This window comes from Cyprinus carpio, unplaced genomic scaffold, assembly GCF_018340385.1.
Source record: "Cyprinus carpio isolate SPL01 unplaced genomic scaffold, ASM1834038v1 S000006497, whole genome shotgun sequence".
Classification (NCBI taxonomy): Eukaryota; Metazoa; Chordata; class Actinopteri; order Cypriniformes; family Cyprinidae; genus Cyprinus; species Cyprinus carpio.
This window is the reverse complement of record NW_024879169.1, coordinates 321,615-347,460: the sequence shown is the minus strand read 5'-3', so window position 1 is coordinate 347,460 and position 25,846 is coordinate 321,615. Positions and strand designations below refer to the sequence as shown.

General features: G+C 39.1%; 1 protein-coding gene across 4 annotated transcripts in view; it reads right to left on the bottom strand.

Annotated features, from left to right (window-relative positions):
* Positions 1-25,846, bottom strand: part of LOC109074846 (integrin alpha-X-like) — a 98,175-nt gene that overhangs the window by 24,307 nt on the left and 48,022 nt on the right. For 3 of the 4 annotated variants that reach the window (XM_042754347.1, XM_042754348.1, XM_042754351.1), the window contains 8 exons: positions 25,471-25,624; positions 24,262-24,394; positions 24,095-24,186; positions 21,603-21,738; positions 20,272-20,420; positions 19,933-20,058; positions 19,537-19,743; positions 17,880-18,010 (listed from right to left, as the gene is read on the bottom strand). In XM_042754347.1, the coding sequence (XP_042610281.1) occupies positions 17,880-18,010; positions 19,537-19,743; positions 19,933-20,058; positions 20,272-20,420; positions 21,603-21,738; positions 24,095-24,186; positions 24,262-24,394; positions 25,471-25,624 (1,128 nt within the window). The remainder of the gene's footprint in view (positions 1-17,879; positions 18,011-19,536; positions 19,744-19,932; positions 20,059-20,271; positions 20,421-21,602; positions 21,739-24,094; positions 24,187-24,261; positions 24,395-25,470; positions 25,625-25,846) is intronic. The other variant, XM_042754350.1, reaches the window with a different exon arrangement.

Here is a 25,846-nt window from a genome sequence, read left to right as displayed (position 1 = left end):
TATATTCATCTCTTTTAGAAAAAAAGAAACATAAACCCAGGTATTTATTCAGTACTGTGGCTAAATTATTGAATAATAAAGCATCACTGCCCTTTCCCAACAGCACAGCAGTAATGACTTTATGAAGAGATTATTAATTCATCATTGTCATTAGGATATGTCCCAAAAACTTTCAAACTGGCAGTTATTAACCCTCTGGGGTCGACTAACTTGGATATGCGTTTTGTGGCATCTTCTCCTGATAACCCCAAAAAGAACTTAAATTACACTTTCAGTTTTGATCATACAGATAAGAGCAATAAATCAATCGAATCTGTAGAGGGTCTACCTTTTATTGAGTACACACATAATAACAAAACTTTTCGCATTTACAAAACAAAAAAGAAAACAAACAGGGTGCGCTGTCTGCCGCCTTGGTCTGCAGTGATCTTCATTTAGAAATGCGTCATTAAAATGAACTTTAACTCAGCAAATACTCAACAAAGAGACATGAGAGATATATCTATAGAAAGCTTGACATGTCTAATTTTAAACTAAACAATTATTATCGAAAACAAATATTCTGTGATAAAGTAATCCATATGAAAACAACTCTATGTCCCGTCTTTCACGTCTCCCTTCATTATATCTAATGCAACCATACCCATGGGGTGATTGCGCAATTAATATTACAATCATCAACGTGAAGCACGTGAAATGTAAACGGCCACATGACAGCACACAAAGCAGGAGACTGTTCTTCAAGTTTTTAAAATTTTACTGTTCGCTTCGCACTGATAGGAATAAGACATAATACACCCCAAGAAGATCACTGAGAGGAATAAGCATTGGATTACCTCAGAAAAAAGAATGAAGCGCTTGATCCAGCAGAGATCATAAACATGAGTAAGTCTTTTAATTATTATTATTATTATTATTATTATTAATCTACTTGTATTAGTTTTCACATAACTTTTACACATTTTACTAGTCAGGCTTTTTCCAAACTATAATTCCTGACTAAATGTATAATCAAGTGAAACATTATGAAGTTTCATTCACATCACCTAAATCAGCGGTTCTCAATTCCAGTCCTCGCGCCCCCCAGCTCTGCATATTTTGCACGTCTCTCTTTGTTAACACCCCTGATTCAGATAATCCGCTTGTTAGAAGTAAGCTCTGTGCATGAACTGTGTTCCCATTGACATGCCCCCTACACAGTGTTCATTGCTCCCTACTCCCTGAGCAGGGGAAACCTCACTTCGGAACATTCATTCACGGATTTGCGCTGTGCAACATCTTCACACGGACAAGTGTGACATCATATACCTCTGTAAATAAATACAATTTAAATTCATGTCTCGCACGCTTCAATGCACTTTGAATGGAACATATACATTCGCTTCGAACTGGAATCGTGGCAGAATATTCTGTGATGTCCACTTCACAGGGCACTTACGTTCGAATAGAACAAACATCTGAAGCAATAAGAGAAACATACAGCATGTGCAGAGCAGGGCGCGAGGACTGGAATTGAGAACCGCTGATCTAAATGTTTCACGATGCCAGGATGTTTTTTTTTTATGTTCTATAACATAGACAGCAATATGATATAAAAGTAATATGAGTTATAATGTTGCTAGCATAATGTCAGTAAGAATGATTAGACAAAACTTTACTGTGATAGGCTATTCTCTGTTCATGAATATAGCCATATATGTTTATAACTTTATATATATTGTATAGGCCTACATACAATGTTGCATTTGCTAAAGCAGTAATATTGTGAAATAATTTTACTATTTAAAATAACTGCTTTCTATTTGAATATATTTTAAAATGTAATTTATTCCTGTGATCAAAGCTAAATTTTCAGCAGCATTACTCCAGTCGTACTCCAAGTGTAACAATATACACTATACCATTCAAAAGAGTCAGTATATATAGAAATTAAAACTCTTTTATTTAGCACACATGATGATAAATACAATAATCATGTTACAAACTGATGCTGTTCTTTCAATTCATCATCATCATCAAAAAAAAAAACTGAAAATAAAAATATTTTCAGCTCTTTTCAATGTTAATAATAATAATAATAATAATAATAATAATAATAATAATAATAATAATAAATTCACACACCTGAATGAAAGGCTCATTATGCAGCTCATTATGCGGGCCTTTGTCTTCTCAGGTGTGAATCATACTACTATTCATGGTCAATCACGCCTACTCGCATATGCCCTTTTGAAAAAAAAGTGTCTTCGAAAATTTAAATCAATCTATTGTTTTCTGTGAGCGAGTAAACCAGATAATTTTCACATCATTTTAAAGCAAAAATTCTAGGCTACAAGGTCCATGTTTGACAGTCTTGTGAACAAATGTTCTGTATGTGTTTTATGACCTTATTTAAGTGACTTCAAAATTGTAGTTTTTCACTAACCGCGCATAAACGTTGTTTTCTCAAAAACACAATCATGTACATACATGCTATTTACATGTTATTGTAGCCCAGTTTGTGCTGATTATAATGTTATTAGAATTTAGCCATGTTTGTTTATAAGCAACCTTAAAAAAGCAAAACTCAGGGCGTCAATACTTCTCCAGGCCCCCAAACCCCCCTTAGACTCCAGAGGGTTAAACCACTCATTAAAAAAATAAATAAATAAACACACCCACAACTTGATCCTAAATAATTAGTTAATTACAGACCAATCTCAAATCTTCCTTTTCTGTCAAAGATGATAGAAAAGGCAGTATCCTCAAAACTATGTTCCTTTTTAGAGAAAAATTGTATCTGTGAGGATTTCCAGTCAGGATTTATACCGTATCATAGCACTGAGACTGCTCTTATCAGAGTTACAAATGACCTGCACTTATCATTCGATTGTGGTTGTATCTCTCTATTAATGCTACTGGACCTTAGTGCTGTGTTACCACAATATTCTGTTGAATAGACTAGAAAATGATGTTAGTATTAGTGGAATTGCATTGGCATGGTTCAAATCATACTTATCTGACTGTCATCAATTCGTAGCAGTGAATGATGAGGTATCATATCGATCCCAAGAGTACCACAAGTACCACAAGGCTCAGTACTAGGACCTTTGCTTTTCATGCTTTACATGTTACATTTGGGAGATATGGAAACATGGTGTTAGCTTTCACTGTTATTTTAATGATACTCAGCTCTACATTTCTTTGCGGCCAACGAAGCCCCATTTTTCCATTTTAAGAAATATATCTAAAGTAAGACCTATACTCTCAATGTCAAATGCAGAAATGTTAATTCATGCATTCATGACCCCAAGGTTAGATTATTGTAATGCTTATTGGGTGGTTGCTCTGTGTACTTTATAAACAAACTCTAGCTGCTCCAAAATGCAGCAGCTAGAGTTCTTACTAGAACCAGGAAGTATTACCATATTAGCCCAATTCTGTCAACACTGCACTAGCTCCCTATTTAATAATTTTATCTCCTCAGTACTTGAGCAAGCTCTTATCGCATTATAGTCCTTCACATCTGCTGCAATCTCAAAACTCAAGGCTATTTGATAATACCTAGAACATCAAAATCAACTGTGGGTGGTAGATCCTTTTCCTATTTAGTGCCCAAATTCTCAAACTATCTACCTAACATTGTTTGGGAGGCAGACACACTCTGTCAATTTAAATCTAGATTAAAGACTTATCTCTTTAACCTAATTTACACATAGAACACTATCAAATTTCTGTAATTCTAATCTGTTAAAGGATTGGAGATAAGATCCAGATTAGATGGTCACTGTAGCCACCCAGATCCAGTCCATATCCAGACCAGATGGTGGATCAGCACCTAGAGATTACGTCTATAGCCCCTGAATGTCAGCAGAGACCATGTCAACTAGATGCACCCCAGAGACAGATTCCCTGTAAATACTGTTATGTCTTCATGTAGACAAGAAGCACAAGATGGTGTATTTCTCTGAATAAACTTTAATAACTACCATGAACAAGCAGGATAACATGCATGCACATGCTCAGCATTCTTTCTTACTCTTCTCACTTACTTCCTATGTGTATATCTAGCTCACTGGAGCTCCTCAGGGCTGCATTCTTTCCCCACTGCTCTTCTCCCTGTATACCAATGATTGCACATCTAAAGACCCATCTGACAATCTCCTGAAGTTCACAGACGACACCACACTCATTGGCCTCATACAGGACAGTGACGAGTCTGCTTACAGACAGGAGGTTAAAGAGCTGGCTGTCTGGTGCAGTCTCAACAACCTGGAGCTCAATACGCTCAAAACAGTGGAGATGATTGTAGATTTCATGAGGTGTAGTGTGAGAGATCTGCAGGACGTCAGTCACTGTTGTTTTCCATGGCGCTGATTGTAGGATTGCTGATTGAATTGTACTTTCAAGAACTCTGTGGAAACGTTCAATAGCTCCATTTGAAGCAGGATGATACACTGATGTGCGAATGTGCTTAATGTCTCTCTCTTTCAGGAACGCAGCAAACTCTGGGGAAGTGAACTGAGGCCCATTATCACTGACCAGAGTGGTCCGGTTGCTGTGTCTACTGAAGACAGGTAAGGTTTTGTTGCAACAGACGCAGTAAAGGCTCCCTCGGGCCATTTACTATAATAGTCAGTGAGTGTTAGAGCATATTGACAGTCCCAGACAGCAGTCTCAAAAGGGCCCACAATGTCTATCTCCAGTTTTTCACATGATGCAGAAGTTAAAGGAACAGGCTGGAGTTGAACAGCAGAGGCTTTTGCATTTTTATCCAGAGAAAGGCATAACTGACAGGCAGTAATTTTCTCTGCCACAAGTGTGTCCATTTTGGGCCACCAATACATTTCACGCAGGAGTTGCTTTGTTCTTACAATCCCCTAATGGCCTTCATGTGCAATGTGGACCAATGACTCACGCAGTTCCCCAGGTACCACAAATCAAGACCCTCTAAACACAAAATCAGCTTGCACACTGAACTCATGTCTGAGTTTGTAGTACAGACGAAGAAAGGATCCAAAGCAGCAAAAGATGGAGGCCATCCACTCGCAATTTGTGTGCGCAGTGCAGAGAGTTCAGAACAGCGAGCAGAGGCAGCAGCAAACTCATCTTGTGATATGGCATTTGGACCAGTGGACAGTAAAGCAACAAACTCAGGCTCCTTCTCTACTCAGAATCCGAAGTAAGAGGCAGGGACAAGCGGGACAAACAATCTGCAGTTTGGTTTTCAGATCCAGCACGGTACTCAACCATATAGTTGAAACAGAGCAACTGAGCAGCCCACCGGGCTATGCGCATACCAGCCCTATCAGTCCCTTTTGTCATTAGCAGTGTAAATCTGTGGCCCCACAAGTTTGTCTTCCACCTTTCCACTGCCAAAACACATGCCAGAGCCTCCTTTTCAACATTTACCACTGGTAGCCCCGGGTCAAATAGAGAAAGACCATGACCCAGTACCATTATCTACATTACATGAGCTAAGCTTTGTTGAGCTTCATCAGACCAGTGAAATCCACTCTCATCTCTCAGGCATGCACACAGAGGCATCACTACAGAAGCGAAATTGGAAATAAATTTGTTGTACCATGAAAGGAGGCCTAGCAGAGAACGCAACTGAACAGCATCCGATGGTGCTGGTGCATCAATTATTGCCGAGATGTTCCTGATCCAGCTGAATACCCTGTGACGTCACCATGTGTTCTAAAAACTTCAAGCTCTGCTTTCTGAATTGATATTTAATTGATATTTTGATATATATTGATATATTTAATTGATATATTGATATATATAATTGATATTTTCTGAATTGATACACTTGAAAGAGCTGTATTCAACCAAGTTTCTACCTTTCTCTCACAGAACAACCTCCTTGACAGCAACCAATCTGGCTTCAGAAGTGGACATTCAACTGAGACTGCCTTGCTCTCAGTTGTTGAAGCCCTAAGACTGGCAAGAGTGGAATCCAAATCTTCAATACTTATCTTGCTTGATCTATCTGCTGCTTTTGACACGGTTAACCACCAGATCCTCTTGTCAACCCTACTGACAAAAGGCATCTCAGGAACCGCACTCAAGTGGTTTGAGTCTTACCTATCAGATAGGTCCTTCAAAGTATCTTGGAGAGGTGAGGTGTCCAAGTCGCAACATCTAACTACTGGGGTGCCTTAGGGCTCAGTTCTTGGACCACTTCTCTTCTCTGTCTACATGGCATCATTAGGTTCTGTCATTCAGAAACATGGCTTTTCATACCATTGCTATGCTGATGACACTCAGCTCTACCTCTCATTCCATCCTGATGGTCCATCGGTAGCTGCTCGCATCTCAGCTTGTCTAACAGACATTTCTTGCTGGATGAAGGACCATCACCTTCAACTCAACCTTGCCAAGACAGAACTGCTTGTGGTTCCAGCAAACCCATCGTTTCATCACAATTTCACCATCAAGTTAGGCACATCAACCATAACTCCTTCAAAAACAGCCAGAAACCTTGGAGTTATGATTGATGTTCTGCTAACTTTCTCAGACCACATTGCTAAAACTGTCCGGTCCTGCAGATATGTTTTATTCAACATTAAGGAGATCAGGCCCTTTCTTTCGGAACATGCTGCACAACTCCTTGTTCAAGCTCTTGTTCTGTCCAGGCTAGACTATTGCAACGCTCTCTTGGCAGGTCTACAACCAATCTCAAAAAAACCAATACAATGAATCCAGAATGCGGCAGCAATATTAATTTTTAATGAGCTGAAAAGAATACACGTCACACCTCTGTTTATCAATTTGCACTGGCTACCAATAGATGCTCGCATAAAATTCAAGACATTGATGTTTGCATACAAAACCACCACTGGCTCTGCATCCCGTTACCTAAATTCATTACTTCAGACTTATGTGCCCTCTAGAAGCTTACGTTCTGCAAGTGAACGTCGCTTGATTGTGCCATCCCAAAGAAGCACAAAGTCACTTTTACAGACTTTTAAATTAAATGTTCCCTCCTGGTGGAATGACCTGCCCAACTCAATCCGAGCAGCTGAGTCCTTAGCTATCTTCAAGAATCGGCTTAAAACACATCTCTTCCATCTTTATTTAACCCTCTAACTTTTGCACTCACTATTCTAATTCTATTTAAAAAAAAAAAAAAATCTAACTACCTTTCTAATCTTTTTGTATTCTATCTATTTTCTTTCATTTATTATACAATTATAAAAAAGACCTCTAACACTAGCTTGCTCTATCCTTTTTCTATTCTATCGGTTTTCTTTTTATTTATTATTATTATTAAAAAGCCCTTGCTACGTGTACTGCGTTTAAGCTAACTGAGACTTGTTATAGCACTTATATATCATTGCTCTTTTGTTGTTTTTGATTGCTTCCATTCTCCTCATTTGTAAGTCGCTTTGGATAAAAGCGTCTGCTAAATGACTAAATGTAAATGTAATGATATTTAGACTCTTTCAGCCCAAACCCAGCATCTTTGAGACATTGCATCACATTCTCTAGCGCTTGATCATGCTCTTGTAGTGAGCGTTCCCACACAATGATGTCGTCCAAAAAATTTGCAATGTTCTGGAGTCCTTTTAGAATGACAACCATCATCTTTTGGAATGCAGATGGAGCAGATCCCATGCCATAAGGTACCCTGCAGAACCTGTGGAGGCCTTCATGTGTAATGAATGCAGTGAGGTCCCGGCAGTCTTTATGAAGAGGTACCTGATGGTATGCACTTTGCAAGTCAATAGTTGAAAATACAGATGCACCTTGCAGTAATGTCATCATCTCCTCCATGTGTGGCAATGTGTAGCGAGCTACTATAACTGCCTTGTTGGGCTCTCACAGATCCACATACATGCGGATCCCCCATTTTCTTTTGGACAACAACAATCGGAGAAACCCATGGAGAGAAGTCAGTCCTTTCAATTACACCTGCATGCAAGAGACGTTCCAGTTCTGCGGAAACAGCATCTCTCCCAGAGAAAGGTAAGTGATGCAGTTTGTGTCTGAGAGGATGTACAGAGTCAGAAATGTTAACCTTGTGTGTAAAATTTTTCACACAGCCCAATTCAGTCAGGACCACTTCCGTCAAGTATATTTATGACAATTATATTGCATACAGTTAGTGTTGGCGGTATGGTTATGTTCTGGGCAACACTTCACATGCCTGTCCATGCAGCCATGCTTGGACAGAGTGGGGAGAGCAGCAAGACAAACCCCCAAAACAACCATATGCCAAAACTCCCCGACACAACTGAATGGCCAGCAATGGGAAATGTTGGCTTAATAATATATATGTATGGGAGAAGCATCACCCCAACTCAGAAAGGGAGCATACAACAAGCATGTTGCTTAAGCTGCTTATACATATATTTGAATGTACAGGGGGAAGCATACAACCCTAGCAGCAGCAGTCTAAAATGACGGCAGTTTGTATATTATCCAATTTTATGTGTCTAACATGCTGTAAAATCACATTAAGGGGGAAGCGTCACCCCAAGTTAAGCAATCGAGGATGTGCAACAAGCATGTTGCTTAAAATGCTTAAAGCAAATGTGTGATTGTAAAGGGGGAAGCATACAATCCCTTGCTGCGGCACGAGGAGCATGTAATATGCATTTAAGCTGTAAATTGCAAAATTGTGGGTGGTAGTCCAGCAGAGGAAGCATGCACCCTTCGGAAAAACTTAGAAAGACAGTCCAATCTGAATGAAAATGCTCCATACAAACACCTAAGTCAGAATAAAATTCCCCAAACCGAAATGGTAATCGGTTTGAGAGGGGTGGGATAACCTTCTATAAACCGAACAAAAATAAAATCCTGCCATGTAAACACGTTAAACCAATTACTTGTATCTATGTAATCACATCAAAAGTGAATGGGAACGTGATGTCATCAATGCTGTACATCCTGTGATTTGTAGATACCGACAGTACAGTAGAGACTGGGTAATAGTGGACGTACGTAGAAGTTAAAATTTCAATGATACAATTAACACACATTAGAATGGAGAACACTTGCTGTGTTATGAACTGCCATATCTGCTCTCATGACCAGAGCAGAAAGCTGATGTAATAAATTAAGCACAATTTACTGCTTCTCAGCTTGGAAACAACACGATGATAGTGAATAGCTCAATGAAAATAACAACTTGACCAAAATTTGCTCTTGTCATTTGTATTAATTATTACAGATTCATAATAAACCCCTTTGGAAATGCTGTGTGATAGCTTGTTGCGAGCACTCTCTGTGTTCATAAAGCAACGCTCCTTTGATTCATTGTTCAGCAACACTTTGTGAGAAATTGTGTTTCCCTTTCAAGGGAACTTCGAACTGCGTCCTCTAGGGGTCGCTATGGGGGAACACCTCGTCGTGACCCGTGTCTGAAGCATACAAATGAAAAAACACCAACGAGTTGGCCGGCGACAGCCTCTGACGTCACTACCGGTGCGACTATAAAAAACAGGCACCGGGAAACACGTCATTCATCTTCTTTGTCTTCACTGACTGTTTAAGACGCGCTAAGAAGATAAGAAAGGGTAAAGCAATAAGTTTAAGTAAAAAGCTAATTCATATATATAAGAGCGAGAGTGTTTGAAGCGTGCATCTGAAAGAACCGGTAAGAGCGCTCTTTCTCTGTCTATCATGGCGACTACTAGCAAGCGTTTAGACAATGTATGCATCCGTGTCGGCGTTATTTGACACCTGATGACACACACGATCTTTACGTGATTTGTTTGGGTAAAGAGCACGCACGCGATGTCTTTGAGGAGGCAATCTGCGTGCATTGCGAGCATTTTTTCAAGAAAAAAAAAAAAAGCCCCGCTCTCGTTAAAAAAAAATTTTCCGAAAAAAAAAAAAAAAAAAAAAAAAAAAGGCAGCCATCTGCTTCCCGCGGTTCAGGACCCGCCGTTGCTGAGGCACGGAGGAGAATGAGCTCGTGAGAATTTCAGGTGGATCCGTCTGAATGGTTTAAAGAGGGACTTTCCCTTTCGCGCTCAAAATGGCGGCGGACGAGAGAGAGCCTCGGGAGGATGATGTTATATCTTTAACACTTTCTGATACTGAGGTTAGTGCTCTGCTGGGTTTTTTACCCAGGAAAAGCAGGAGATATTTGAGGATGGTGAAGAAGCTGAGGCTGAGCCTTCTCAATTCTCCTGCCCTGCGTATGTAGAGCTGTTGGAGTTTATGGATCGCGCCCTATCGAAAGGATATCTTTCCGACCATAGCCCTCCAGCTCAGGTGAGCCTTCCATTTCTGCCTGATCTCCATACAGAGATCGAAAGGAAATGAAAGAGGCCGTTTTCTTCTCGCATCCATCGGTTTCAGCATAAGAGTTTTGCCGACATCGAGGCGATGCGCGAAAACGGCTATGAGAGGATGCCCCCTGCAGAAAGAGCTTTCATTCTGCGGGGGAGACATCCTCTCTTAATCTCCCTCCTTGCTATCTAAGCCCTTCAAGCAATGCATCTTGCTTAAATGGCAAGGCATACGCAGCAGCAGGTCAGGCTGTGGCTTTATTACAAAATAAATGCTTCAAGCATATCAGACTGATCTGCTGAAAGACCTGGATAGAGGCAAAGGCCTTTTTCCTGATCAGGTAGCCGAGCTGCGCCGCACCACAGGCCTCTCTCCGGGCTACCAAGCGGTGGTGGCGGAGAGACATCTGTGGATGAACCTGGCAGACATCGGGAAGAAAGAAAAGGCTTTCTTCTCGATGCTCAGGTTTCGCCTTCTGAACTTTTCGGTATTTCCGTTGAGACGGTGATCGAGAAGTTCGGGGAGACGAAGGCGCACTCCGCTGCTTTCAGATCCTTCGTTCCACGAAGGTCCAGGTCTGAGCCCGAACAACATAGGGGTCCTGGCCTGTCTCGATCTGAGGATCAAAGACGGGCACAGAAGGCTAGTGTCGCGACTCACGCTCCTCCCCCACCTGCGGGCAGGGTTAAGAGGAATTGTGGGTCACAAGGAGGTAAGCAGAACCTAAGGGATGTGATCCAGACGAGGCAGCGTTCTCGTCTGAGTCAGAGTGATACTGAGGTATCTACTTGTTCCCTTTAGGGATTTTTAACTTCTGCTTTTATCCTCCCCTTCCTAATTCCCCTGTAACCACAAGCTCTCCACCTGATCGAGGTTAGTTAGGTGGAAACCTCTAACGCATAACAGTCTCCTATGCTGGACCTATAATGTTTTTGGCTGGTTCTATGTTCATAGCAACCACCTTACTGATGGTCCGGACTAAAAGGAGGCGCCCCTTGAGCGGGGCTCCAGCGCAGGAGGGTGGGAGTATAAAAATAACCCTTTCTGTATATACTTATGTGTAAATTGCTGGTGGTTATGTGTCTACTAATAAACTCTGTGAGTTTCCTTTGCAGCGCTCAGTTACAGTGTTTACTAAACACTCGTCAGCACCAGCCATCCGGCTTCATGTTCCGGTATTAGGCGGCTGAGATCACAGGTTTCTGCGGGAGCCTCCTTGATCATCAGGCCTGGCACAGCACTGCAGGGAATTTCATGGATGTCCGGCCAGGTCACCCTGAGGGGTCTCCTGGCCGCTTAGGTGCTGTCGCATCCAGCGGCGGAAGTGAAGGTGGCAGTTACAGAAGTCTTCTTGTATATGCTGCCTCAGGTGATGCTCCCCTCGCTAGAGGTTTATAAAATTCGAGCTTGCCTCTCCCGTGCGGTTCAGCGCCTCTGCGATGCTTAGGAACCTTTAGGTACACACGCTAAGCTCTGTGTACTTTCTGAAAGCCACATGGTGGTCAGTGTGCACGTGAACACTTTGCGCACTTTCTAAAAATCCAAGTATTGGTAAGTGTGCACGCAAGACTCTGCGCACTTTCTGAAATCCTGTATGGTAAGGGTTACGCGCTCCGCCTCGTTCCCTTTCTTGAGATGATTAGACCTTGGTTCCTTGGGCTCCATTCAGCCAGTGTGTATTTGTTTATACACCTCAAGCATCGCTTCCCTCAACATGAGGGGCTATTCGGGCGATTCTCGTGGTAGTTTAGCAGCGCTCCCCTTTTCCAAGAAGGGTCGCCTATGAGCGTGCTTTCTCTGTATTCAGGAGTTCTCCTCTCATATGAGACTGAGTTCACTGTTTTTCCCAGAGCGCTCCAGCATTATTTCCACAGATCGAGTTAGATGACTCTCAAACATACTTTTTTTGAGATGCACCATTCCATCTATGAGCTGCTCTATCAGAGTGCCACGAGAGCCCTTCCTTAGAACAGTATTTGAAAATCCATGATATGGTAAGTGTGCACGTGAAGTCTTTGCACACTTTCTGAAATCCACACTGTGGTAAGTTCGCACGCTAGTGCTCTGCGTTCTTTCTAAAATCCTATATGGTGAGGGCTTCGCGCGGTTGCTTCGTGCCCTTTCTTGAGCTGGTAAAAAGCCCCGTTCATCTTGGGCGCCACTCCACCCATGTATCCTCGGATACCTATCTAAACAGGGTGTTGCTACTGGAGATCTGTTGAGACAGCTCCTTCAGCAAGCTTTTGAGGAAGCAAGCTGTAGCCCCTGTGTGACAGGCTAGACTTAGTATAAAATGCTAGGTTCCTAGCTGTAATCCCTTTAAAGGAATCTTTCCTGATTCCAAGCCTTTAGCTCTACCACCGGGCCGAGGGCCCTAACAATTAAGTTGGGTATGTAGCTTAGGCCTTTGGCCGTAAGGGGTATTGTCACAGACAGCCGTCTAAAACGTCCCGGGGGCAACTCCCATTGAAATGGTAGAGTTGGTACTTAGTGTTCGCCATGATTCTGGCCTGCACTCCCCTCAGCATGGCGGCGTGGGTATACTGTTCCCCATAGCGACCCCTAGAGGACGCAGTTCGAAGTTCCCTTGAAAGGGAACATCTCAGGTTAAGAATGTAACCATGGTTCCCTGAGTAGGGAACGAGACACTGCGTCCTCTAGCTCCCTGCCATGCTTCGGACGCAAGCTTCAGACGAAAGAGTGAATGACGTGTTTCCCGGTGCCTGTTTTATAGTCGCACCGGTAGTGACGTCAGAGGCTGTCGCCGGCCAACTCGTTGGTGTTTTTTTCATTTGTATGCTTCAGACACGGGTCACGACGAGGTGTTCCCCCATAGCGACCCCTAGAGGACGCAGTGTCTCGTTCCCTACTCAGGGAACCATGGTTACATTCGTAACCTGAGACGATTTTTCCATTTAGTACAGTAAACTTTTTTTTTTTTGTATCAGAATACAATTCATTTCAGAGCTGCATTACAGAGGGTATTAGGCTATGGTTATTTCCCTTAATGCTTTAAAATTAAGAAATTAGGGCGATATGATGATAGAATTATCAACTGCTGAGAGCTATATTGGTTCTATGTGTGGTATGATAGAAGACCGCCTTAGTGTGTATGTGATCGTGTTCTGGCCACATGACTGAGCGCACGAATGAACACAAGGGGTTCAAATATTAGCCTGTTTATTCCAAGCAACTGCAAGCAGTTATTAAAAATATTAGTGCAAATGCGTTTTTTCTCCCTCTTGTGATTTGTATTTGATGTCATCGTAGGTCACTTAGCATGTCCCAAAATCAAAACCATGGGCACATTTAAACACCACATTGGATTAGATAACGTCTCATGTGAACAGTACACTGAATCTTTAAATCGGAATGACAAAAAAAAATGTACATGTAAATAGGGCTGAACGATATATCGTTATCGTATCTATATCTAGATATGGACTTTCAAGATATTACTATAGAAAAAAGCAACGATATAGACGATATAGATTTCCCCTCTCCGCGCTCGCCCTGCATACAACTCTGGCAGTCACAACAAACATCAGTTTTACGAGTGCCCTTAAATGCACCGCTAAAGCCAGCGCGCACACACTACCAGGGACGTGGAAACTATATTGTGAGAGGGGGGGTGGCGTTTCCATAGTGACGCGTCATTGCTTGTCACGTGACACACCGCAGCAGCAACAGCGCTGAATGAATGATGATCTGCTTTTATGTCATTTTTCCTTTTTTATTCAGAATATTCACAAATGTGTTAGCTATGGCATGAAATATCAGATATTCCGACTGTCAAATACATGCAAGTGGAAGTATATTGCGCAGACGCAGTTCAGAGAATCGGATCTGTTGGATTTACAACCTCTATGTTTACAACACGTGAATTCATCCACTTCTCCCGAAATACTTAAAAGTAAGTGGCTGGTGAACTGGGAATAGAATAGAGTAAACATTGAAGTTACTTACACAATGTGTATCTGATATGAATAAAACGTGTCGAATTATAATGGAAAGGATTATTATTACCTCTTCCATAGACAGTGTGTATTTTACAAACTCTAAATGTATTGTTTTTTTAGTACTTATGTGAATTTATATGTTTGAAACCTAAAATAAACAGTATGTGGTTGAAAACACTGAAAAGTTGTGATATATGACAGCTCTGAGCGCTCCTGTCTCTGGCTAAATTCAACATTTGAATTTAGCAGTTGATCATGTGATGCACTTGATCGTACGCTCCAGGGACCAGCCTAGACTGATTACACCTGTGTGATCGTACGTGCGAAAGGCTTAAAAACAATACATTTTCTGACACAAAATTTTGAAATGTAGGCTTAAATCAAACACATTTTAATTCAGATTCTGTATTTATATATTTATATATAATATATATATATATATATATATTATATATATATATATATATAAATAAATACTATATATATATATATATATATATATATATATATATATATAAAAACAACGGAAAACAAAAACAACGAACAGGCAACCAGGCAATATACACATCGATATGGATTAAAAGAGCATTCACTTATCTTAGATGTGGATTTCAGATGTGAACGGGAATTTAAATAGACCGCATGTGATAGGTGTCAACACTGGATTGGTACACGTCAGGAACAGCTGACTCTCGGCTGATGCAAGCTTGACTAACATGGCCTCGCTGAACTAACACGATGCTGAATTGTAGCATGCTGTGATGAAGAAGTGGAAAGGGCACAGACTGAAGTGGATTGTGGCGGCGGCAGCACAGTGTGTCCATCAAATAGAAGCTGGAGTCCCTTGATCAGGTCTATGCCTAGCAAAGCTGTGCCATTGTCAACGATGAAGAAGTGTGTAGGACAGGTAAGGCCATATTTAGATACCGTTGCAGGTAAACATCCTAGTACTGAAATTGGCTCTTGTAAGTAAGTAACTAATCGGGCTGTAGGAGCATGTAACGGCACAGTGTGAAAATGCTGCTTATTTTTGGCAGGATGGACACTGATGAACCAAAGTCCACTGTGAGTTGAAGAGACAGGGATGGCAGCAGGTGTGGCATTTATGATCACATCACACATCAAACGGTCAGTTGCTCCAGGTAGATAGAGAATGCAGACCTCTGGTAACTCAACTGAATGCACTGAACGAGTAGGAGCAGAATGGCAGACTCGTGCAAAATGTCCAGTCTTATTGCAATACTTACATTTAGCAGATGCAGCGAGGCAGTTCTGTGCATTTGCAAGATGTCCAGCAGAGCCACAGCGAAAGCATGTCCGAACTGACGGAGCAGAAGCAGAGGGTTTTGATGAGGTACGTGCTTTGAATTTGGCCTTAGGACGCTGTCGTCCAGAAGCCGGAGTGGCATGTACAGCTTGTACTGGAGAAGGGTTGCTTGTAGCCATTGATTTTGCCTCTAGCTGTGTGGCAATTGTAATTGTAGTCTCCAGTGTCAATTTAGATTCCACTAATAATCTTTCATGAATGCGAGGGTTAGCAATGTTTTCTACAAAGCTGGTCACGCAGCATATCGTCAAGTAGTCACCAAATCTTTCAATGCAGCAATATATTGCACTACCGTTTCATCTGTCCTCTGCACTTATTTCCTGAAGGCATGTCTTTCCACGACCACATTTCTTTTTGGAATGAAGTGCTCTTCCAAAGCTTTAAAAGCATCTGCCAGATCGTCACTGGTATTAGGCAATGCATAAAACAGTCTCTGACCTTCAGTTCCAAGGCAGTGAAGGAGCAAAGCCCATTTTCTGACTTCTGGCCAGGAATCTCCAGTAGCATTGATGACGAGCATGTAGTTCTGAAACATCTTCAGCCATGTTACTAGTGGTATAGCAGGCTCACCAGGACAATGCAAAAAAAGAACTGGGAAATGGAGAACTTACTGATTCCATCCTCAGGAAATCTTGTTAAAAAAAAACAAAAAAAAACTTCCTTGTCACCAATTTTGTTATGTCTTCATGTAGACAAGAAGCACAAAACTGTGTATTTCTCATAGTAAACTTTAATAACTACCATGAACAAGGAGGATAACATGCATGCACATGCTCAGCATTGTTTCTTACTCTTCTCACTTATTTCCTATGTATATATCTAACTCAAGAAGCTTGAGTGCCATCTAGTGGTGCATTAATGTAAGGACATCACAAAGACTTCATCACCATGACAACCATTGGCACAAGACCACAGAACCAGACAAGTCCTCTGCACCTGTGTTGCTGCCTGGAATTAAACCACGCCATGCTGGTTTCTTCTGGCCAGAGGAGAAATGACTCTTTGTTATTGTCATCTTGCATTATTGACAAACTGTTTTCCTGTTTGACACTGTAAGGCTGCTTTGACACAATCAGAATTGTATAAAGCGCTATACAAAAAAGGTGACTTGACTTGATTGTTAGGCTGCATTAATTAGGTCAGCTGGAACCAAGAACACTTCACATAACACCCAGTGTACTTACATAGTAAGAAGAATGGAATCTACACTAATATTGGTCTATTTCATTCTTATTCCGAGGTCACCGTAGCCACCAAGATCCAGTCTGTTTCCAGATCAGATGGTCACTGCAAACACCCGGATCCATTCCAGATAGTGGATCAGCACCTAGAGATGACCTCTACAGCCCTGAACTCTATAGTGAGGTGAGCCCCAGAGTATGTCCCCTGCGAAGACCTTGTCAACTAGAGAGACATCGGCACAAGACCACGAGTACCAGATGAGTCCTTTGCACAATTCTGACCTGTGTTGCAGTCTGGAATTAAGCCACACTATGCTGCTTTCGTCTGGCCAGAGAAGAACTGGCCCCCCGACTAAGCCTGGTATTTTTTTCTCCATTTCTGTCACCAATGGAGTTTTGGTTCCTTGCCATTGTTGCATTTGGCTTGCTTAGTTAAGGACACTTAATTTCTGGCAATACTGTCGACTTGATTGCACAGATACTATTTGAACAAAACTGAGCTGGACAATTACATCACTGAATCAATAATGAACTGACTTTGAAAACTTGAGGGTTTACTATTGTCTTCTTGCATTATTGACACACTATTTTCCTGTTTAATACTATAAAGCTGCTTTGACACAATATGTATTGTATAAAGCTCTATATATAAATAAAGGTGACTTGACTTGACTTGACTTGACTTGAATTAGTGAATGATCGATTTCAGACACAGCAAAAGACTCATTTTCTGCAAATTCTTTTTCTTGAATTGGAATGTGTACAAAGGCTTGTGTGTGATTGTAGGATGTGATTGTTACACTGGAGGCATCCTTCAAACTATGCCAAAAGAAGTACACAAAATGAAGGCTGCCTTCCCGGCATCCTTGATATTGAGACAGCCACTGAAACACCCACTGTCTGATGCATGATGTTCACAGAAATGGGAGGGAGGTTGTTGACAATATCACAAACTTCAATAAGATTGTCTGATGCATGTTTTGGAAATCGAGGTAAATAGGTTTTTATCAGTCAGCTAGAACGACTAATAGTGGCATCCTCTAGCCTACTTACCCACCACTAAACAGCACATAAAACCAAAATAAACTGTGACTGGTCACTTTACATGTTAGTATGGCCTTTTCTTCCCTAAGTTGGCAAGAATAAGCTGAAAATACACAGACACATGTAAGCATACACACTTGCCTTAGTACTGTAACTGCACCTCTAGAGCCCACTATTACATCAGTAAGAGCGTCTGAGGTCAGATCTCCCGCAGAGTGAAGAGCGACTCCAAAATACTGCAGCCCACCTTCCACAGCTGCTCCACTCACTCTCTACATGTGAAAGAGATAAAAAAAGAGGGAATAAAGGCATATCGGTATTTGAGGCTTTTATACCACCCCAGTGTCGTACGTAAAAACCGTAAGGTATAGATCAGAAGTGTGCTCTGGTATATAGTCATAATCATTGATTATTGCTGAACAATCTAGATAAAATCTAGATTTCTCTGCTATTGGAAAATCGATAGCACTTTAGTTTACAGTCCTGTTCTGCAAGTACATACTACTGTATGTAATTATTTTATTAATTACAACAACTGGGTAATAACTAGGTACTAATCTTAAATCTAGCCTAAACTCATGTAGCTACCTTATATTACCCAGTGCTTTGCACATATACGTGCATGTAATGTGTGTGTGTGTGTGTGTGTGTGTGTATATATATATATATATATATCAAATAAAAATAAAAACATATATATAAAGCAAGCTTATGTTTATATGGTTAAGTTTGTCAATGCCCGTTTATTGTAGACAAGCAGCATCATACTGTGTTTCTACAGTGCATATGTACAATGAAGGCACCCAGCATGCATTGCAGCATGAATAGATCATGAATAGAGGTTTTTTTTTTTTATTCTTGCTGGTTTTATTTGTGCTATTGAACTTGTTTTTGGTTCACTTTCATCAGTTTGCGTTGTTGGTTTTATTTTGTAATGTTGTAAGTGTTGTTTTTATTTGTTGAGAGATACCATTGTTGTTTTTTGTATGTCAAGTATTGATGTCACATCTGTGACTATTGTGAAATATCCAACCACAAACAGTTCTAAATATGAAATAAGTTAATAATTAATCTACATGCTCTAATAATGCTAAAATAAAATCTTTATGTTTATGCTAACAATAGTTTGACTAATTTAAAGTCAGCTGATGAGCTTATTTTTATATTCTAGCTTGTCATCATTTTGACAAATGTTTTCATATGTCACAGTTCTGACATGACAAGATCAGAAATTTGAATATGAATATACAATGTCCAAGATCCCAGACAAATACTAATCACTAATCACCATTATGGGGACCTCAAAACAATTACAGCAGTAAACAAATAAACTTCTCACAGTGGCACAGTTAAAGACAACTTTATAAAGTGAATTCACAGTAAAACAAGAGCAGTAAATTATTGTGATGTTAGCAGCCTGCATCTGCATTCACAGTTATTTGTAAGAAAATAATCCAGAATGCATTGATTTCACAGTAAATTTCTGACTACAGTAATTTATTGTAAAATAACACTGTTTAATCCTGTAAATTCCTGGCAAATATTTTTTTTTTTTTTTTTTTTTTTTTTTTTTAAAAATGCAGACTTTGCCTGTTTTACCATGTCATTATTTGGTCCAGTCTGGTCTAGATAGTTGACCAGTTGTTAGTGTGGACATGTATGGACTAGTAGACCATCTTATTCAACATGGTTTAAGTGTGCAGAACATTTTGGAATAGCAACAAACCAGCTTGCCCACCTTAAGCTGCTATTTCAGCAGAGGCTGCATGACTACAAATTATTTAAAACTGTCTCTTACCTGGCTATATTCTGTTCTGATACCGCCTGGTTGTCCCAAAAATATGTAAATGGCACCCTTGCCCTTCTCTTCTTGAGGTGCCCCCACTGCCAGTTCTTTAAAGCCATCTCCATTTAGGTCCTGTATGGCTGCCAGTGAAGTACCAAACCGGCCAAACTCATTCCCCACCACCCCACGGAGAATCGCTGAACAGTTGAGTTCTTGGACTTGGGAGTTTTATGTAATCGCATTAAATATGTTAACAGTTATTAGTTGTGATTATGAGGTTAAATGTTCTAAAGCACATGTAAAAAATTGCATTAGCTATGTTTATAGTAATGTGCGGCACACAGTAAATAGTGGTTATTGATCAACTTCTGTATTTATATATCTGTATTGTGTGGTTATAGATCTTACTGTAGTGTTAAGTGGGCATATCCGGACCTCTCCTCCCACTCCATGAGCGTGATATAATGGAGCTCCCACTGCTAACAACTCAGAAACACCAACCACACACAATTCTGCCCCAAAGTATGAGCCCAGCTGCAGAGATAAAAAAAAAAAAAAAACCCACACCACAAAAAAAAAAGCCACATTCAATGACACCAAGAAAGGATGAAATGTGTTGGTATTCATAAATACAAGTATTGAAGGAGCCACACAAACACACACTAACTGTGTCAACCCTAAATAATATATATTATATATAATGTGTATACAGTAATTTGTTTATAATGTATAAAAAAAAATTTACACCTGTGATCCGTATATCCTATGACTGATGGTCCAACTGTGGTTCTGATCGTTCTGTGTAAATCCCAGCACCAGACCTTTGTGTCTATGCCTTGGCGCTCCAGCAAAGTACACAACATGACCATTTACAGAAGCCACAGCAATTGAGTAACCTGAAGCACACATTGTAATTACTATACCATAACAACATTTGTGTGCGTGTGTGTGTGTGTGTGTGTGTGTGTGTGAGAGAGAGTGTTTGTAGCATGTTGCAGTATATTCAGGGTTCAATAGTAAGGATGTTCTGCTGACTCAGGGTCTGTGTGATTTGGGTTCAGTCAAAAAACAAAAAAACAATTATACTGCTTTTCACAATACACATCGTTTCAAAGCAGATTTCAGAAAATCCTGATGTTAATGTTTACGATATCTTAATATCTTCTTGTCTTCTTGTTCCATTTAGCAGATTTAGATGCTGTATATAATATCTTAATATCTCCATGCATTATACTGTAGTTGCATTTAGCAGATTTAGATTATGTCAATGTTTATAATATCTTATTATCTTCATGCCTTATAGTCACATCTAGCAGATCAGAATTGTTTTCTGTAATTTGTTTTCTGTAAATTATTTTGACATTATTCTGACATATTGATGTCTGGTTTTGCCAGGCTATGAAACAGAATAGCACTGGTTACAACACGTGTGATCTCTGTGGTGATATCTGCAGTATATATATATATATAACTGCTCACAAATGCATTTCAGGATATGGAAACATCTGCCGTTAGCTGAGAAACAAATGTCTTACCACAAACAGTCTCCACAATGAGACCACTAAACAGAAATAAGTCTTAAAATGACTAGAATGAACGCATCATCAAAAACACACATGCTGTAATATTCAGTTAAAGTAATTTGGTAAAATTAAAGCCAAAATGTGTGGCCAAGTGAAAAACCTTTGTTATGGAGTTTCATATTAAAGAGCACTATTGTAAATTCCAGTAATACAAAAATATATCGTGGAGCTTTGACTTTTGGTTAGCACACTATGATACACAGTGGATACAATGTAATCTGACTCATATTTACATTCTAATCCCATTCCATTCTCTTTCCTCCTACTGCAACGTTCAACTAGATTCTTACATTTTCAGCAGTTGCTATGTGGTTTTTACAAATTGAAGTATCATGTGTGTCCTTAGCATTACTGTGCAGCACATTACCCACAAAAGATTAACATTGAACATTAATGTTTTTTTTTTTTGAATGTGGGTATTGAAAGTATGTACAATAGCACACCATAAGTAATGATTTAAAAATAATAATAATCAATTAATGAATGACACTGTACCTAAATAGGAATCTCTAATGTCCTCCTCCATATTTGTGGCATTAATGAATGATGAATTGAGCATTTGACGAGTGAGATCCTGCACTATTCCTCCTGACCAGGAGTATGCCCCAACCGCTCCAAACATCCTTGAACCCTGCAGTAACAAAGAGAAATTATAATTAATTTATTTATTATATAATTTGTTATCGCTATAACTAGGAACAACCGAATAGAAAATGCTAAAATCTGCTTGTGAAAGTAGCTGCTTTTACATGGTTTCCTAGATAGTCCAAGCTTTTCAAATTCATTTTATAATCATTTATAGTCATTGGTGAATACAGAGTGGTCTAGCCCTTATGCAGTGTACCATCCGTCATACCATATTTCGGGTCCACAATCAAACATTTGCTTAAATGAAAACAAAGTTCATCTAAATAATATTTTTGATGACTTTTCTCACATTTACTATATCTACAATAAAAACATTTTAAAAAAGTCACACTCAGGATGCTCTGGGGTTTTTGACTTCACACAGGAAATGGGGGAGGGGATAAAAATGATACTTAAAAAAATGCTCACATGCACACACACACCTCACCCAACCCCCATTTGTCAAACACAAATCAGCTAAAATGTAGTATGCACACAGAAATGAAAAAGTGAGCCAATAACACATCCATGATGGAAAACAAATGAAAACACACAGACATACACACAACACAAGGTTTAGATTTGACTGTAAAATGGCATAATTGCAAAAACTGTCACTTCAGTACAAAAAATAAATAAATAAAACAATAAAAATAAAGAAATGCTAAACTTCTCACACACAGGGTAACATCAAACAATAAAAAAAAAAAAATTCAGTGTCGCACGTAACTTAGTTCAAGATCACTTGTGCAATTGTGTCTTTTTGTGCATATACAGTACAAGTTGTAATATTACATTTATGTTGTAGAAATATCTGACTCCCACTTAGCCTTATTAACCCACTAACAAAGTGTTTCAGCTCTTTATCTACAGCACACACAGCTCAAACAGCAATGATGCTATTTGAAATAGTGTTATTAATTTTAGATGTTTATTATTCAAAGTCATTGATGCATTATTAATAATAACCACCACTTTTAACTTTTTGTTTTCATCACAATATGTTTAGTAACTGGCCCCCGTGGCACGACGCTATTTGTTTGCTTTATTTAAGCATTATTTTATTTATTTGTAAGGCTTTATTTATTTATTTTTGATAAAGAAAGCTGTACTGTATATGTTTTATTTATGTTGAAGTGTTTGAGACATGGATTTTAATGTTGAGACTTTTTTTGTAATCAGGCTTTCAAAAATTATATAAAAATTTTGATTAAGATTTATCGTGTAATATTTTGAATTCAAGATGTTGAAATACTGTTCAAATACTGGTCACCGGGGGGACATTCTACTTCCTGTTTCTCAACACTGGGAAAACGTGGATACTGCAGAATCTGTTAGCAAATCGTTTGTGATTTACAGTTGTGTTATGGACTCAGCATGGAATTGTTACACTGGATAAATGGTGAGATATTGCTATTCACATACGCTCATGTGATATTATAATGCCCATATGCATTGTGGCCTGTCCCTGTGTTAGCAGAGTACTGACACATGTCCAGGTACAAGTGAACCAGCCATCTTGCCAGCTCAGGTGTAGAATCACCTGTAATAAGGTTAAGAGCAGTAGTAGTTAGCAATTGATTGCATTGACATATTGCTCTCTGTGTTTCAGCAAGTGTCAAGTCTTTTCAAGGGGAAAAGGAAATAAAGGTTAAGAAGCAAAAAAGAGTCATTAAAAAAACTCCAGAATCTGAATGCATCCATCAGATAGAAATATTTGTGTCAAATGCCCACACCAGGTTGAAAGGAATACAAAATAAACAATGATATTGATTTTTTGAAACACTTTGTTGTTATAAAATATGAACTTCTACATGATGTTTGTGATATAACAGACCAATATTAGAGAAGTTTTAGATCACAGTGAACTCACACTAAACAGAGTGAGAGTTTAACACAATGGTCACACATGGTGAATTGTGACCACGTCATGAGTATCCAGGGATCTCATGGTGATATCACTGTGAGATCAAATTGTTGACTGGGAAATGTTCATATCAGTGTATCCCTAGTCTAAATATACTGTAAATAAAGATGTATACTTATATAGACATAACCAATGAATAGTCCTTTGCAGCCATGTAGTGGTTATTTTAATTTGAAAAGTATTTGTTTTCCAGTAGATAGCAGCAATCTTCTACTAAACTATATGGCAAATTTTTCCATGTTATTACCATAAATGAATTTAAGAAATGTAGATAAAAGTACATTTTACATAAAATTCAAAGTCATTGATTCAAAAAAAGAAAAAAAAAAAAAAAACAAGCCTGTGGTACTATAAAAGAACATATATATATTACAGGATGGAAAAACTCAGTTAAACTAAAAAAAAAAAAAACAATTTAGGGAAACAATCATACATGGAAAATGTTGCTGACCTCAGAAAGGGCTGCACTGAAACCCCCCTGTGATAATTCCATCTGAAAAGAGCTGAAGTTCCCTGTGCCAATTCCTACAGCAACAGAGAGAAAGTGCATGTAGGATTTCCTTCAGTGAGATATTTTAGATCTCTACTATTGCTCTGTACCTTCAATGGAGAATATTTTTTTCTTTAGCTGGTTTAGTATCAAGGTGAGAGCACTGAAACTCTCTGTCTCAAACACAAACTGGGGTGATGAAGCGATCAACTCCAGCTCAGGATACGAATATTCCTTACCAACCTGACAAAACAAAACAAAACAAAACAAAAAAATATTTCACACATTAAAAATACCCAACACTTCGGGAATAGAAAGATGTTAAATGTTTTATGAAATCTATTCAAAGGAATATTATAGGTTGAATACACAAGCCACTTTCAGACAATAAACCCAGAAAAATTACTGGAAATTTCTGTAAATACACAATATCAGCAATTAAAACAAGCTATCAGTCTTATTTTTAAAATACTCTTCATACATCAGCACCAAATGAAATTTAAAAATCTGCACCATTTTCTTTATCCACCCACATGAAAAGAAGTACTTATTTTCAATGAGTGTTTCTCAAATGTAAGGCTCCATCATAGAAAGGTTATTTCAATTAGAAGGATCCTTGGAAAGCAGTATTGGTTTCACGTTATTAATTACATGTATGTATATTTTGAAGGGTGCATTGATTGTATTCTTCTGGTCCTCTAATCATAATTACAATGCTTTGCACACATTACAATTCATGAAAAATAATTGCTAGAAAACAACACTGAGCTCATCCAATTTCATTATGTGATGCAAGACAAAAACAACGATTGTTAAGTTGAAGTCATTATGTTTTCTTTTGTTTGTTGTTTCACACAGTGTTAAATTGGCCATGATGTAAACCACTGGCAGACCACAGATGGTTGTCATTTATGTGTACCGAAAGTAAAGTATTTCTCCAAAATGAATTTTCCAGACCTTATGAGTGATCATACCGTTAATGTTATTCTTTGTTTGCACGTAGCATAATAATGATAATTTACTGGTTATATTATAGCTTCTCATCATGGAAAATTGCCGGAACTGGTTTCATAATATTTCTTAAAAGGTCACATCATGCAAAGATTTTAAACCCTCTCAGGTCCTGTTTACACATTACCTCCAAATGGTCTCCAAAATGTCAATTAACATAGAAAAAAATAAATAAAAATAATAATAATCATTTGCATGAAAGCACTTATAAACTCAAAGAGATAAGTTCTACACTGACAGCACAATAGTGTTTCAGCTGTATTTAAGCTGGAATATTATTTTAATTTTACTTAATTGTTTGTCTTTACCCCAATGGCAAATCGTGTGATGTCTCGTTCATTGGCTTTCAGGATGACATTCTTAAATTCCTCTTTGGGGTCATTTGATTTTCCATCAGTGATCACCAGCAATAACTTCTGAGAGTTGCTTCGCATGCCCACCTTCTCAGAAAACATCTCTTCTCTTAAGGGGGAAAAAAGAGCAGTACAAAGAAATAAACCGCAACTCTGGTGTTTGGCTGAAGTTCATATCATAGCAGAACCCACATACAGCATAATAATATTTCACACCATCACCAAATAATTGTTCTGCATTGTACAACAAAGAATATGGCAATACTGGGGTTAGGACAGTGCAATCAATCAAATGAATAAACATTCCAATTGCAAATATCACAATTACTGT